This window comes from Plasmodium berghei (genome assembly GCF_900002375.2).
Source record: "Plasmodium berghei ANKA genome assembly, chromosome: 4".
NCBI classification, from domain to species: Eukaryota; Apicomplexa; class Aconoidasida; order Haemosporida; family Plasmodiidae; genus Plasmodium; species Plasmodium berghei.
Window position 1 is genome coordinate 111600 of NC_036162.2, and position 13422 is coordinate 125021.

Consider the following 13422-nt stretch of genomic DNA (forward strand, 5'->3'; position numbering starts at 1 on the left):
ATTGTACCTAATTTTCTAAATGTTACAAATCATAAATGGAAAAAAATATAAATATTATATTTTTTAATTTTTAAGGATATTCATAAATTATTTGCATTTTAAAACATAAAAATATTTATGTTTTTTACGACGATTTTTGCTTAGCCGTTTTATATAATACTATGTAAATAATATATATATATATATATATAGGCCTTATAATAATATTATTGCTATATGCAAATTGCGCTTATATGATCCGGAAAAAAATTTAAAGCCCACTTTGGCCTCCAAAGGGGGAAATAAAAGCACAATATTTTTAGTATATTTAAATTGACTTTTTTTGTTTATTTAGTATCATTATTATTGTATATTTATATTTTACTATTTTTTTTTATACTGTTAAAGCGTATATATATTGCCACTATATACAAGTAATTCTATTATTGCATATACTTGAAAAAACTGGGGATATTTTTTAAAAATACCTTACCTATTTTATAAATAAATATAAACATAAAAGATAAATAAAATAATAATACAAATAATCAGTCAATATACAAAAATTTAGCGAATAAAAAATATAAACAATTTTGTATATATAAATAAAAATATTTTATATATTTTTATTGTTGATGTTTTAAGAAATAAATAATAAAGCAACATAAAAAAAAATACATTAAACTATTATATTATTTATAATAAATAAGCCATAGAAATAATAATTATTATAATTAAGATTTTATTAACTTATTAATTGTAATTAAAATTTATTAAAAATGGTAAATGTTCCAAAAACACGAAAAACCTATTGCAGTAACAAATGCAAAAAACATACCATGCATAAAGTTAGCCAATATAAAAAGGGAAAAGAAAGATTGGCATCTTTAGGAAGAAGAAGATACGATATGAAACAAAAAGGTTTTGGAGGTCAAACAAAACCAGTTTTTAAAAAAAAAGCAAAAACCACTAAAAAGATTGTACTTAAATTGGTAAGCAATTATAATATTAAAATGTGTATATAATGAAATACAATAAATAATAGTATCCATATCTATTCCGTATAGATATATATAGTTACCGTTACTGCATCGCTTATATACTTTGGTACTATTTTCACAAAACCCTAATTTATATTATATCTATTGTTTTTTTTTCATTTCAGGAATGTACAAAATGTAAAAAAAAGAGATTTCAAACCTTGAAAAGATGCAAAACATTCGAAATGGGCGCTGACAAGAAGAAGAAAGGAGCAGTATACTAAACCTGATATATACAAATATACATTTTTTAATGTTACATATATTCTATATATAATAAACGATTTTTATATTTTTACACGTTAAATATGTATTTACAATTTGGCGTTACTATGTATGTATTATATATACATAGGCCGCACTAATAACACAAAAACATTATTTAAGATTCTTGAACAAAACTTTTAACTGTTTTTTAAAAAAAAATATAATTTACAACAATGTTACCTATATATAGTAAAATGTTTACCACATATGTACCAATATATTAAATATATAAACATATTATTACGCATTTTCGCACATAGAAATATACATATATATGTACAAAATGGTGGCATATAGAATAATTCCCCTTTACTAAAAATAACTAATTCTAAAGGCTATATAACGCCTTAATGTGCATTGCTCAGATATTGTTAATTCGTTTTAATTTCGAGAAAAAATATATATATAAGTTCTAAAATTTTGTATATTATACAAAAAAAAATATCTTTTCAAATAATATAATGAATTATTTGACAATGGTTTCTAATTCTCCTTTGTTATACAAATCTGAAACGATATCACAACCACCAATGAAATTATTTTTTACATATAAATGAGGAATATATGGCCAATTGCTATATATTTTTATTGCTTCACGTAAGTTCCTATTCTTCATTACATCAATATAAACATAATCTTTTACATTTACTTTGTTTAGTATTTGAACTACCTGTTTATAATTATATTCATATAAAATAAAGAGAATTAATGTAAAATTTTATTATTTATTCTAAATTGTGTGCATTTAAAAACAGAAAGTGAAATGAAAAAGTTAATAAATTATTACGCTTGCACTAAATCCACACAAAGGCTGCTCAGGCGTTCCTTTCATAAATAAAACGATTTTTTCTTTCTCAAGAATATCTTTGATTTTTGTTTTTAAATTCTGCATTCAAAAAATAAAGCAAAATTATATTTATAAGTTTAATATATAATATGCATACATGAGGAGGGACTTAAAACGTGAAATGCTTGCCCTTTCTTTGGCTTGTATTAACCTGATATATTTCTGTCTTTTCAAAGTCCTTAAAGTCAGTGACATTATTATTTATCATGTTTTCATGTGTTTTTCCTTTATTATTTTCCGAAGAATTGCTAAATTTAGCTTTTTGAGTACTCACGAATCGAAATAAGTTACTATTCGTGCCCATTACGACTTTGCTTAAAGGTAAAAAAATGGTAATTTTGTTTTTTATTATCATTTTTAAAAAAATATGACATGTTATGTATTTTTATTGAAAAAGACACAAAATAGCTAGTTTGAATTATTTACACATATTAAAAGTATATTTTGTTCATAATTTTTTATTTTTATTATTTGGTATGGCTAGCTTTTTTAAAAAACGCTACAATATATAATATATATTAGGAGAATTAACCAATGCTGTATACTATTATAATGTCATATAATAATTTAAAAATACGTGAAGTTTCACTTATAAAATAAAAGTTCTTTAACTATATATCATGCTTATACATATTTATGTACACCTTTTTGTGGGCCATATCTTAAAGATATTGGTTTATATTTTTGGAGATCTACTTATATGAACAATTCATAATAAAAAAAAAATTATTTCCATAATTAATATATACCGAGGTTTTCATATTTTTTTAATTTTTTCATATTAAAATTTTTTTTTTTAAAAAAGCTAGCAAAAAAAAAAATACAAAAAATATTTTCGACAAAGGATAACGAATATTGTATATTTTGTATTATAAAGATCTTATACATCCAGATAAATTATCTTTTGGACATATATTCATTTTAGCAACTTTTATATTTATTTAAATATTTTACACAAATAAATAATTTGGATATTTACAGAAATATTTCAAAAGCCTACATAACAATAAAATATTTTTAGATTTCCCTTAAATAATATTGTAAAATAGATTCCCAAATAAATGACAATAATTATTAATATTCTAATTCATAAAAATATATTCTCAAAAATAAAGCTTCGATATCGTCATAGCAAGTTAACTACATATATAATAAACACGAAAAAAATAAACTAAAAAAAGTAAATTTTGTAATGCATATATATTTTATTTTTTAATTTATATTATAAATATAATAAGCCTTCTATTATTTATTTTTTCTTTTGATTTACATATTAAATATATATACATATAAACATAATCGTAATAAATAAGGAAAAGTTCACAATAAAAAAAATAAAGTTTACACACGTCATATGTATGTAAAATATTTATATAATATATAAATATTTATAATCATGCGTAATGTTTATTTAATTAAAGAATACTAATACTAATAATATTACAAATCCTAATGAATTGCTTACAATATTAAATATACTTGAACATTTATCCATTTTACAAATTTCAGTATCAATATCTTCTAAGGTCAAATCTTCTGCTTTCTTATTTGAACCTTTTCGTTTTCTAACTCTTATACCAGAACCACATGTTACGTTACATTGAGACCATTCCTCTGTGATACTATCCCTGATCTGTTTAACAAATTCTAGTATTTTTTCCGCGCTTGGGATATAAGAATCGTCATTATTATTATTTTTGTTATTGTTATTACCACCTGGCTGTGGTTGTGGCTGTGGTCGTGGCTGTGGTTGTGGCTGTGGCTGTGGTTGTGGCTGTGGCTGTGGTTGTGGCTGCGGCCGTGGCTGTGGTTGTGGATTGTTATTTCCTTGTGGTGGTGCTGGGTCATTTGGGTTTGGTGGTGGTGGGTCATTTGCGTTTGGTGGTGCTGGGTCATTTGGGTTTGGTGGTGGTGGGTCATTTGCGTTTGGTGGTGCTGGGTCATTTGCGTTTGGTGGTGCTGGGTCATTTGCGTTTGGTGGTGCTGGGTCATTTGCGTTTGGTGGTGCTGGGTCATTTGCGTTTGGTGGTGGTGGGTCATTTGCGTTTGGTGGTGGTGGGTCATTTGGGTTTGGTGGTGGTGGGTCATTTGGGTTTGGTGGTGGTGGGTCATTTGGGTTTGGTGGTGGTGGGTCATTTGGGTTTGGTGGTGGTGGTGGTTGTTTCAATTTATTATTACGCTCTATTTTTTCGTTTTTTTTCTCATTTTTTTTTCCTTCGGGAGCATCGGCAAGTAATCTGTTGACTGTATTTCGATTGTATATTTTTCCATTCTTAGAGTTAAGCACGTGATACAATTTATTATCATTTCCTTCATTGTAACATAGCTCGTTTAAGTTCCTTTGGGCTTGGATGCTTTTATTTTGTCCATATCCTGGAAGTAGAGAATTAACTAATAAAAGTGACGCTACAACTAAAATGGTACACTTCTTCATTTTAAATATATGCGTGTATATATAGATTTTGTTTTTTGTTAATGTTTTTTTTTAACTCCTTTTATAAGGATTGTCTTATGTGAGGGTTATCAAAAAAAATAAACTAAGATATATATTACGATAATTTGTTCACATATATATATTAAACGTTATTTTGGGTTATAAATATATATTTTAAAACGAAAAAAGAAAAAAATATAAATGAAAAAGTACAAAATATTATATATAAAACCAAATATGCTTACATATATACAATTGTAGAAAAAATAAAATAAATAAAATATTATATAAATATGTGTTATATATTTTTTAATTGTATATCAATTATTTTTTATTTAATTTAAAACATATTTTGGAATGAAAATATAACGATTTATAGCTTTATATATATATATAAATATGTTGATATATTGTTAATGCAGAACATATTCCAATAAGCTCATGATATAGAAATAAAAAAAGGTGCATGCAGAATTATATTATATCTTACAACAAGCCCTGATCTTCTCTTTATTGATAAAAAACTGCATGCAAATTATTATATTATTTATATTTTCCATAACGCAACCTTATATTCCTCAATTACAACCAACACATATGCATGTCAATATAAAAATATGCATATAATATTTGGTACCTTTTTTATTTTAATTATAAACAAATAATAAATATATGCATGCATAAACATTACTCAACAATTTTATACTTGTTAATTATTTTTACCCAACTTGAGGGTGAAAAAGAAATATATATGCACACATATATACAGGCTAATATATATAGCCACAGATATATATAATATCACTTATTATAATTATTTTTTATATTTTAAAAAAAGTTTATACATATATATGCATGTTTTCAGCATTTTTTCATTTGTCTATGGTGAAAAATTATTATAATTTTAAAAAAACTCGAATTAAAAAAAATATAATTATTTTTATCTTTTAAGGGCAGCACACTACATGATAGAACAACTCTTATGTGCATATAGCCCCATTTTAGCATTGCACAAAATATAACCATCTTGCATATTTGTCACGTAGGGGAATATACACACAAATATAAATAAATAAATAAATATATATATGCTAAAAATAAGAGCATAATACCTGGACAAAGTAAAAGCGTGCTCATATTTACTAATTTGTGTATATGCATTTCTATACATGTAAAGAATAATTTATGATATAATTATTTAAATAAAAATTATAGTTATTTTTCATTTGGTAAAGTTTGCAAAAACCCAAGTTATTAATCTAGATAAATATATTTTTTTTTATGAACAATCATAATAAATTGGTTTATGAAATTAGCTATTTTTATGCAACATGAGGACACAAAATGCACGATTTGTACCAACGGATATAATATACAATTTATAATATATTGTTTATATTAAAACGGACATTCACATATATATAAATAGAGAAATAAAAAAGAATTGTAAAATTGAGGATGCTTGTAAATGCATTTTATTAAAACAAATATATCAGGGAGTATATGCTAGTATATTCCATATTCCCTTTTATGTATATGCTTGCATAAAATAAGTCTTCAGACATTTAAATATATATGAAACATAATGAAACAATATATACTTTTTATACTATAAAAAACAGTTAAAAATGAGAATAAATATGTACAGATTGAAAGAGGAATTGAAAAGATAATGAAGATTTAAAATTTAGTGGGTCAAAAAAATAAACAAATTTCTCAACAGTTTAATTCTTTTATGAACATATCAAATATTAGTTCCTAAGGTTGGTTTGTCTCTTTTTAATTTACTCACATTTCTTCTTTTTTTTTACAATAATATAAATAATCAAAAAAAATTACAAGTTTAGTAATATTATTTTAATACTAAAAAATATTGATTATAACGAGCATAAACAACGGGGGAAATTCAAGTAAAATATTTATAGATATATTCTTTTTATGTGTTATTTAATACTTGGCTTGCTCCCTAATTTACATACCTCATTCATTATTTTCATATATTACACATTTAAATAATATTTATATATATATATATATATATATATATGTATGGATATAATTTGTTGAGACTATATTTTTATGTTTTATATTGAATTATTTTTCCATTTTATACATACGTATTTTCAATAGTGGTTTATATAATTGTGGTAAATATGAGAATAGGGCAATATATTTTTTCAAATACCTCTAATTCATTTTTTTTTTATTGTTAATTTTGTAAACAAAAAAAAATATATAAATTAATTAAAAATTATTCTAACAATAAGTATTGTTTAATTTTTAAACTTCCCTTAGGGATAGTCTCATTGCATTCCCGATTTTTTTGCGCTTAAGCCGGAAATTTTATTAATATATTTTTTCGCTATTTTATTTTACTTTATTTTATTTATTTTTTTTATGATTTTTTAATTGAATATTCTCCTTACCAATGTTGGCTAAAAGGCAATTTTTTGGAAATAATTCCCATGGAATAGTTTGATTCCATCTCTATAATATTCCCTTTCTCCAACCTCATATGTATATTTAATAATATACATACATATTTTTATAAGGACAATAATAACTAAACTAATATGTATGTGCAAATACTCATAGAAAAGCAACTTAACACATCCTTAAAGAATATCCATACAAAACCATGATAGACTTTGAAAGATATCTACACTTGACGTTGGATAAGGGAAAATATTATTCCGTTTTCGAAAATATTTTAATTTATTACACTTTTAAGAGATATATTAAAACATTTTTCTCTACTCATTCAAATAATTATAACATTGAGATATGTTCTTGTAGCGAATTAAGTTTAAATAATTTAATTTTTTCAAACTTGATAAATTTCGATTTTATTGTAGATTATGAAAACAAACATTTAGTGACATTTTTCTCGCGTATTATATTAGGGGAAAAAACTAAAAAAAATAATAAAACAAATTTTCAAAAATATTGTGAAATAAAAAAAAAAAAAAAAAAAAATAGCTATCTAGCCAAATGGAATGTCAATCTTTTGAAAATACTTCATCATTATTACACGTCGGAAAATAATACTGAAAAGAAACTTGAAAAAAAAACTGATAAACAAATCAATGATTTATTTCATGTATTTGGAACATATATCATAGCATTGTTACATTTCGAAAATAAAATTATCAAAACAAAAGACAAACCGTTATTTTTATTTTTGCTTCTTTTATTGTTTACGAAAAAGTCAGTATGTAAGAAAAAGGGTGGTGAAAAAAAACAAGACAAAAAATACATAATTATAAAAAAAAGTCAAAAACAAAATACCTCATTTTCTGATGGAGAGATTTTTTATGAATATATTAATAATGGATATTTTCAAAACATAAAATATAGTTCTATAAATAAGTTAGTAGACAATCATTTACATCATGTATATATATTTGATGAACAATATAACACAAATGTTGTTGAAAACGAAAATAAAAATGGAAAAGAACAAATAGGACATGATCATGTGTGTGGAGAAAAAAAAAAAAAAAAAAAAAAAAAAATTATTGTTTTATGTAAAAAGTCTTTATTATTTTTAAGTAAAATATGCTTAGATTATTTAAAAAGAATAAATTATAAAATATATGAAAAACCTCATTTAGTATTTACAAAAGCGAATAATGTCCCTTTAAGTTTTATCAGAACAAAAAAGAATTCCTTATTTAGTAACTATATTCCATTAATAAGTTACATAAAAAATATAAAAAAATCAAATATAATATTTAACATTTTATTGATAAAAACATTTCATAAGTGCAAATTTATTAAGACAATTTCAAGAAAAATTATTGATTGCCCTACATTTTTTAAAAAATATTTAACCCTCTTTTATTTTAAGTTTGTTTGTCGTAATTATGAGCAAATGCGTATAATGAATATACCTATTCTTTCGCAATATTTTCAAATATTAAAATCAATAAATAAATATAAAAATATAAAATCTTTGTCTTTTCAAATGTGCAGTGAATACTCTGAAACAAACTTTTATAGATTGTTGTATAAAAGGGAATGCAAATGTAAAATAAAAGATATAAATAAATATGCTAGCAATAATACTAAAGACAAAAATGAAAAATATATTATCTTTACAATAACATGTGCATATATATGCCTTATACTCAATAACAATTATTATAACTTATACTTTTTATTTATTATAATTCTTTTAAAAAGTGGGGATTCGAAACTTCATGATAAAATAAATTATTTTGTAAATCAATTGATAGAAATCGATCCCAGTAATCAATATTTATGGAATGTGAAAAATATGCTTTTTTATATATACATACAAAAATGTATAAAGAAGTATATATATCTTACTTACATGTATGAAGGGAAACGTGAGGATATGAACATTTTCTTACCTCAATATTTTATATGCACAAATAATGTAAAAAAAGAGATTAAGAAAGGCATTGTGAAAAATTATTCTGAAATTGAAAGTTTTCAAAACGATTCGTTTGGCAACATTAATAATTACCGAAGAATACAAAAAGGAATATGGAAAAAACAAAAAACATACTTAAAAGGACAGCGAATTATTAAGCCATTGCTATTCTATAAACACTCTTCTCACAACCGTAAACATATAATTGAAAAAAAGTGTAAACATAAAAAGAACGAAAAAAATACACTTACTTATTTTAATAAAAAAAATTTTAAATATATAAAGAAAAATTTAAATTTGTTTTTTAAAATTTTGGAGAAAAAAACATATAATTATATGGCAGCTTCACACATTTTTATTTTTTACAACAGCTTTTATTTTTTTCCCTCTGAGGAAACTATGTTTTTAAAAAATAAAATAATCCCCAAAAATTATAAAAATATTTTGTGCAAAAATATTTATTATTATGCAATTCATAATTCCTATCTTTTATTTTGCATAAAAAATTTATATCAAGATATTATTGCTTATTTAAGAAATTATTTTGTTGTAATAATACGAAAAAATATCTTCGTATACAATTGTAGCTTCCCTATTGTTCAGAAAGGATGTTTGTATTGCAAAAAAAAAATAAGTAACCATATAAATGGTTATAAAAATTGTACAAATTATACAAATACTGAAAGTATTAGTTATCAAGACACAAAAATAAAAAAAAAATTCAAATCCTACGATACTTATTTGTTATCATTTTATCCCAGCGTTGATAAAAAAGACAACCCACTCATTCAAAGCTATAATATTGCTGACCTTTTTTATTTTTCTTTTTGTATTAATTGTAGAAATAAATTTTCTCACAAAACTGAAAAATTAAAAAATGCCCTTTTATTTAAGAATGATCAAAGAGAAAATACACACAAGTGTGCAAATAAAAGTCCAGAATATATACATGTAAAAAATATTTATTTAGACTTTTATTTAATCAAAAATGACAACAATATAAGCAAAAATATCATTATTTCAACATCCCTTTTTTTGTTTAAAAAAATAAGCTTGTTTTTAAAAAATTACGAAAAATTCTCAAAAAATATTATTCAACTATTAAGTGCTTATTATGGGGAATTGTGGTATTTACATTTTTATGCTACCGGATTAAGAAGTGTTTTATATTGTATGCGCAATTGCAATTTGGTATTTCTTGAGTTATTTTATAATTTAATTTTGCCACTATTATTTTGGGAAAAAAAAAAAAATTACACAAATATAAATGAAGAACCACACATATATTGTTCTTATCACCAAGCCAAAAATGAGATAAAAAAAAATAAAAATTCAGATAAAATAATTTTCAATTTTTTTTTCAAATTAGACATTCATTATATTAATCAACTAAAGTTTTTCAAAAAATGTTACACAAATTTTAGGGCAAAATTTGAAGGTAAAAAAAGACAAAATAAAAGACATACTATTATAAAACAAATCAATAAAGTATTTAAATTTTATTTAAGTGGCGACAAGCCATTTTATTTTTACCAAGGAAAAAAAAAAAAAAAAAAAAAAAAAAAATGGATAACTATCAATTTCTACATTTTGTCCATTGATATATATAATTTACACACAGACATTAGTACAACAATTTTAAATGCTCATAAAAAACTGGGGGAAAAAAAAAGTAGGCAAAAAAAAGATGAACAAACAAAAGTGAGCAAAAAAAAATTTAGACAAAACATAACTAGCCAAACAAAAGGTTATTATTCAATATTTTTTAAATCTATAATCAATTTAATTTATGAGCATTCATTATATATATATAGAATGTTTAAAAAATATGGTATTGCTGAAAAGAGTATATCGTTTTACAATAGCAATGAAAGAAATAATGATAAATTATTTACACAAAATATTATAAATAATAAAAGTTTCAATAATATAAATAATTGTAGTATTGGGAAATATAATAACATAATAAAATGTGTGAAAAAAAACATTTTCGAAAATAATCACTTTAGTTATACAACTCGAAATAGCATACTAAATAATTTGGTTATTACACATATCGAAACAAATAATTATCAATATTATTTTAAAAATTTGTTTCCTTTTTTTTATAAAATTTATAGAGATATATATATATTTTTTAAAATTATGAAAAAAAACAATTTCACTTTATTTTATGTCTTAAAAAATTATTCCTTTTTATCCAAAAAAATTATAAAAAAAAAAATATTTTTTTTAAAATTTCTGTTTTCACATTATTTTATTTTATTCTTATGTGAACATAAATATGTTTTTTATTTGTTAAAAAAAACATACAAAATGTTAAAATATGTCTTTTTAAAAAAATAAAATTATCTATATATTTTCTTTTTGTATATAATTTATTTTCTTCATGTAATTCTACATTATTCCGCTGAAAATTCACTCATATATATATATTATATTTTGTTTATTATTTTGCATGATTCTGTTTCAGTTTTATTTTTAATTTGTGGGTGTAACAAAAGCTGTTTGACATACATGATTAAAACAAAAAAAACTAAGTTGTAAAGTTAATTAAAAAATTTTGTATTTCATAAGACAAAGTGTTGAATAAAAATTGCCTTTACGAAATACTAATTAAATGTATAAACTAATGAAAAAATAAAATAAATTACAAATAGCTTATTCTTAACAAAAAAATGAAAGTAAAAAATAGAATTGTTTCTATAGAATCTGCAGCTTGTTCGCGATGTTGTATTCAGGTCGCTATCGATATTTGTTTTATAGCTTATTCATTTTTTTTTCATAATTTTTGGAGATTAGTCAAAGGTTGTCTTTGTTTTCCTGCTTATATCCATATATTGCACATGCACATTTTCTATGTTTCATATAATCGTTGATTATATACTGAATACGGCTATTTAATAAATCATACAAATTCATATATCGTGTTTGGAGTTTTTTTCGAACTTTGAATTCCTTTTCTAGTAATAGCTTAATTTTACAGTTACTATTTTTTATTTGCTTTTTTATAGTCTCTAAACTATTCCTATAGTTTATTATTTCTCTTTCATATATATTATTTTCATTAAAGTTCATAATATATTTCATATTATTTTCTTTCATTTTTTCTTCGTTTTCTAACATTGATAATTTTTCTTCCAATGTGATTCTGATCCCATGTTTTTCACTTATTTCTATTTTTAATAGCTTTAATTCTTCAATTATTTTTTTTATTTTTTCTCGATAATTTTTTTCATTAATATCTTCATACTCTTCATTATTTATTTCCTCATTCAAAAAGGTTAAAGGGAAGTTATCAAAAAATATTTGTTCACTCATTCTGTGTATTAATAAAATTATCCATTTTCATCACTCAAGGAAACAAATATGAAAAAGAAAAATGTCGATATATCAATAATAGCTCCTTTTCCTTGTCTATATGTTCACATATCCATATATCAAAACTTCTATTGAAGCATTCATAAATACAATGTAATTTTTGCTAAAAATATTCACGTTTTTAGTATATCTTAATTGGATTGTTTGAAAAAATAAATAAGCTAAAGGATGCAATAAATTTACCCATATAGATTTTCAAATAATCGTTTATTCAGAAATATACTTTCCAATTTGAATTTTTTCACAAAAATAATAACCCCATATTATTTATGTTATTTTTAAATAATGCTTATGATATATAAACTTGTTTATTCATCAAATTCAAACATATTTATTCGTTAATTACAACGATTGATACCTTATGTTTTATTAGAAAAATATAATTATTAAATATTCCAAAAATATGAAAATTTTATTTTATTTTTTTTACAAAAAATTAATGCTTAGAAAAAAATATAAAAATTATGTGGTATATAAATATGATAATTATTCTCTCCGATTTGCAGTGAAAACAAAATAAAAAGAGAAGAGGGAAAATAATGCGTATTGTTTCAATTTCAAAAAATTATTTTCTACATTTTTTTAAATATTAAATAAGAATAAAAATATATTTATATAAATTATATATTCATTTATTCTTTCATTAATTGGTTTTTTATACGCAAAAAATTGAACAAGTTTATACCACAAATAACATATAAGAAATGTATCGTTCATATTTAGATACTTTTGTTTAATGATTATCCTTTGCCCCCGAATATTTACAAATATAGATTTTTTTTTATTATAAACAAGAATAATGTAAAAATTTATACATAATAAAAGTTTACATTTTTGTGCTTTATACTTTCCCCTACCAAGCTTCATATTGGCGCACTAACCATATGATAGCATGCCGTATATTTATTTTTCAGTCTTTGAACAAGGAAGACATATTATATATACATATTTTTTTTTCCTTAAAAACAGAAAGGTTTATATAAATATTTATATTTATTAATTAATTCAATTATTTTTGACGAGATGTTTTACAATATAAGACACATTTAAGAAAATATTATGCTTATTACATGCA

General features: G+C 22.4%; 5 protein-coding genes across 5 annotated transcripts; 2 read left to right on the forward strand and 3 right to left on the reverse strand.

Moving 5' to 3' along the window:
- Positions 1–758: 758 nt before the first annotated feature.
- On the forward strand, positions 759–1243 carry PBANKA_0403000 (60S ribosomal protein L44, putative; the record flags this gene model as incomplete). Its single annotated transcript, XM_034568051.1, has 2 exons — positions 759–971; positions 1145–1243. 2 exons carry the CDS (start codon positions 759–761, stop codon positions 1241–1243), a joined length of 312 nt encoding a protein of 103 aa, XP_034420087.1.
- A 509-nt stretch (positions 1244–1752) lies between these two features.
- PBANKA_0403100 (1-cys-glutaredoxin-like protein-1, putative) lies at positions 1753–2488 on the reverse strand (the record flags this gene model as incomplete). The annotated part of the gene is made up of 3 exons (XM_034568061.1): positions 1753–1956; positions 2074–2172; positions 2285–2488. The coding sequence occupies 3 exons, from the start codon at positions 2486–2488 to the stop codon at positions 1753–1755; spliced, it is 507 nt and encodes a 168-aa protein (XP_034420088.1).
- Positions 2489–3544: 1056 nt separating this feature from the next.
- PBANKA_0403200 (circumsporozoite (CS) protein) lies at positions 3545–4567 on the reverse strand (the record flags this gene model as incomplete). The annotated part of the gene is made up of 1 exon (XM_034568062.1): positions 3545–4567. The coding sequence occupies one exon, from the start codon at positions 4565–4567 to the stop codon at positions 3545–3547; it is 1023 nt and encodes a 340-aa protein (XP_034420089.1).
- Positions 4568–7205: 2638 nt separating this feature from the next.
- On the forward strand, positions 7206–11312 carry PBANKA_0403300 (conserved Plasmodium membrane protein, unknown function; the record flags this gene model as incomplete). The annotated part of the gene is made up of 1 exon (XM_034568063.1): positions 7206–11312. The coding sequence occupies one exon, from the start codon at positions 7206–7208 to the stop codon at positions 11310–11312; it is 4107 nt and encodes a 1368-aa protein (XP_034420090.1).
- A 456-nt stretch (positions 11313–11768) lies between these two features.
- PBANKA_0403400 (conserved protein, unknown function) lies at positions 11769–12287 on the reverse strand (the record flags this gene model as incomplete). The annotated part of the gene is made up of 1 exon (XM_034568064.1): positions 11769–12287. The coding sequence occupies one exon, from the start codon at positions 12285–12287 to the stop codon at positions 11769–11771; it is 519 nt and encodes a 172-aa protein (XP_034420091.1).
- Positions 12288–13422: the final 1135 nt, after the last annotated feature.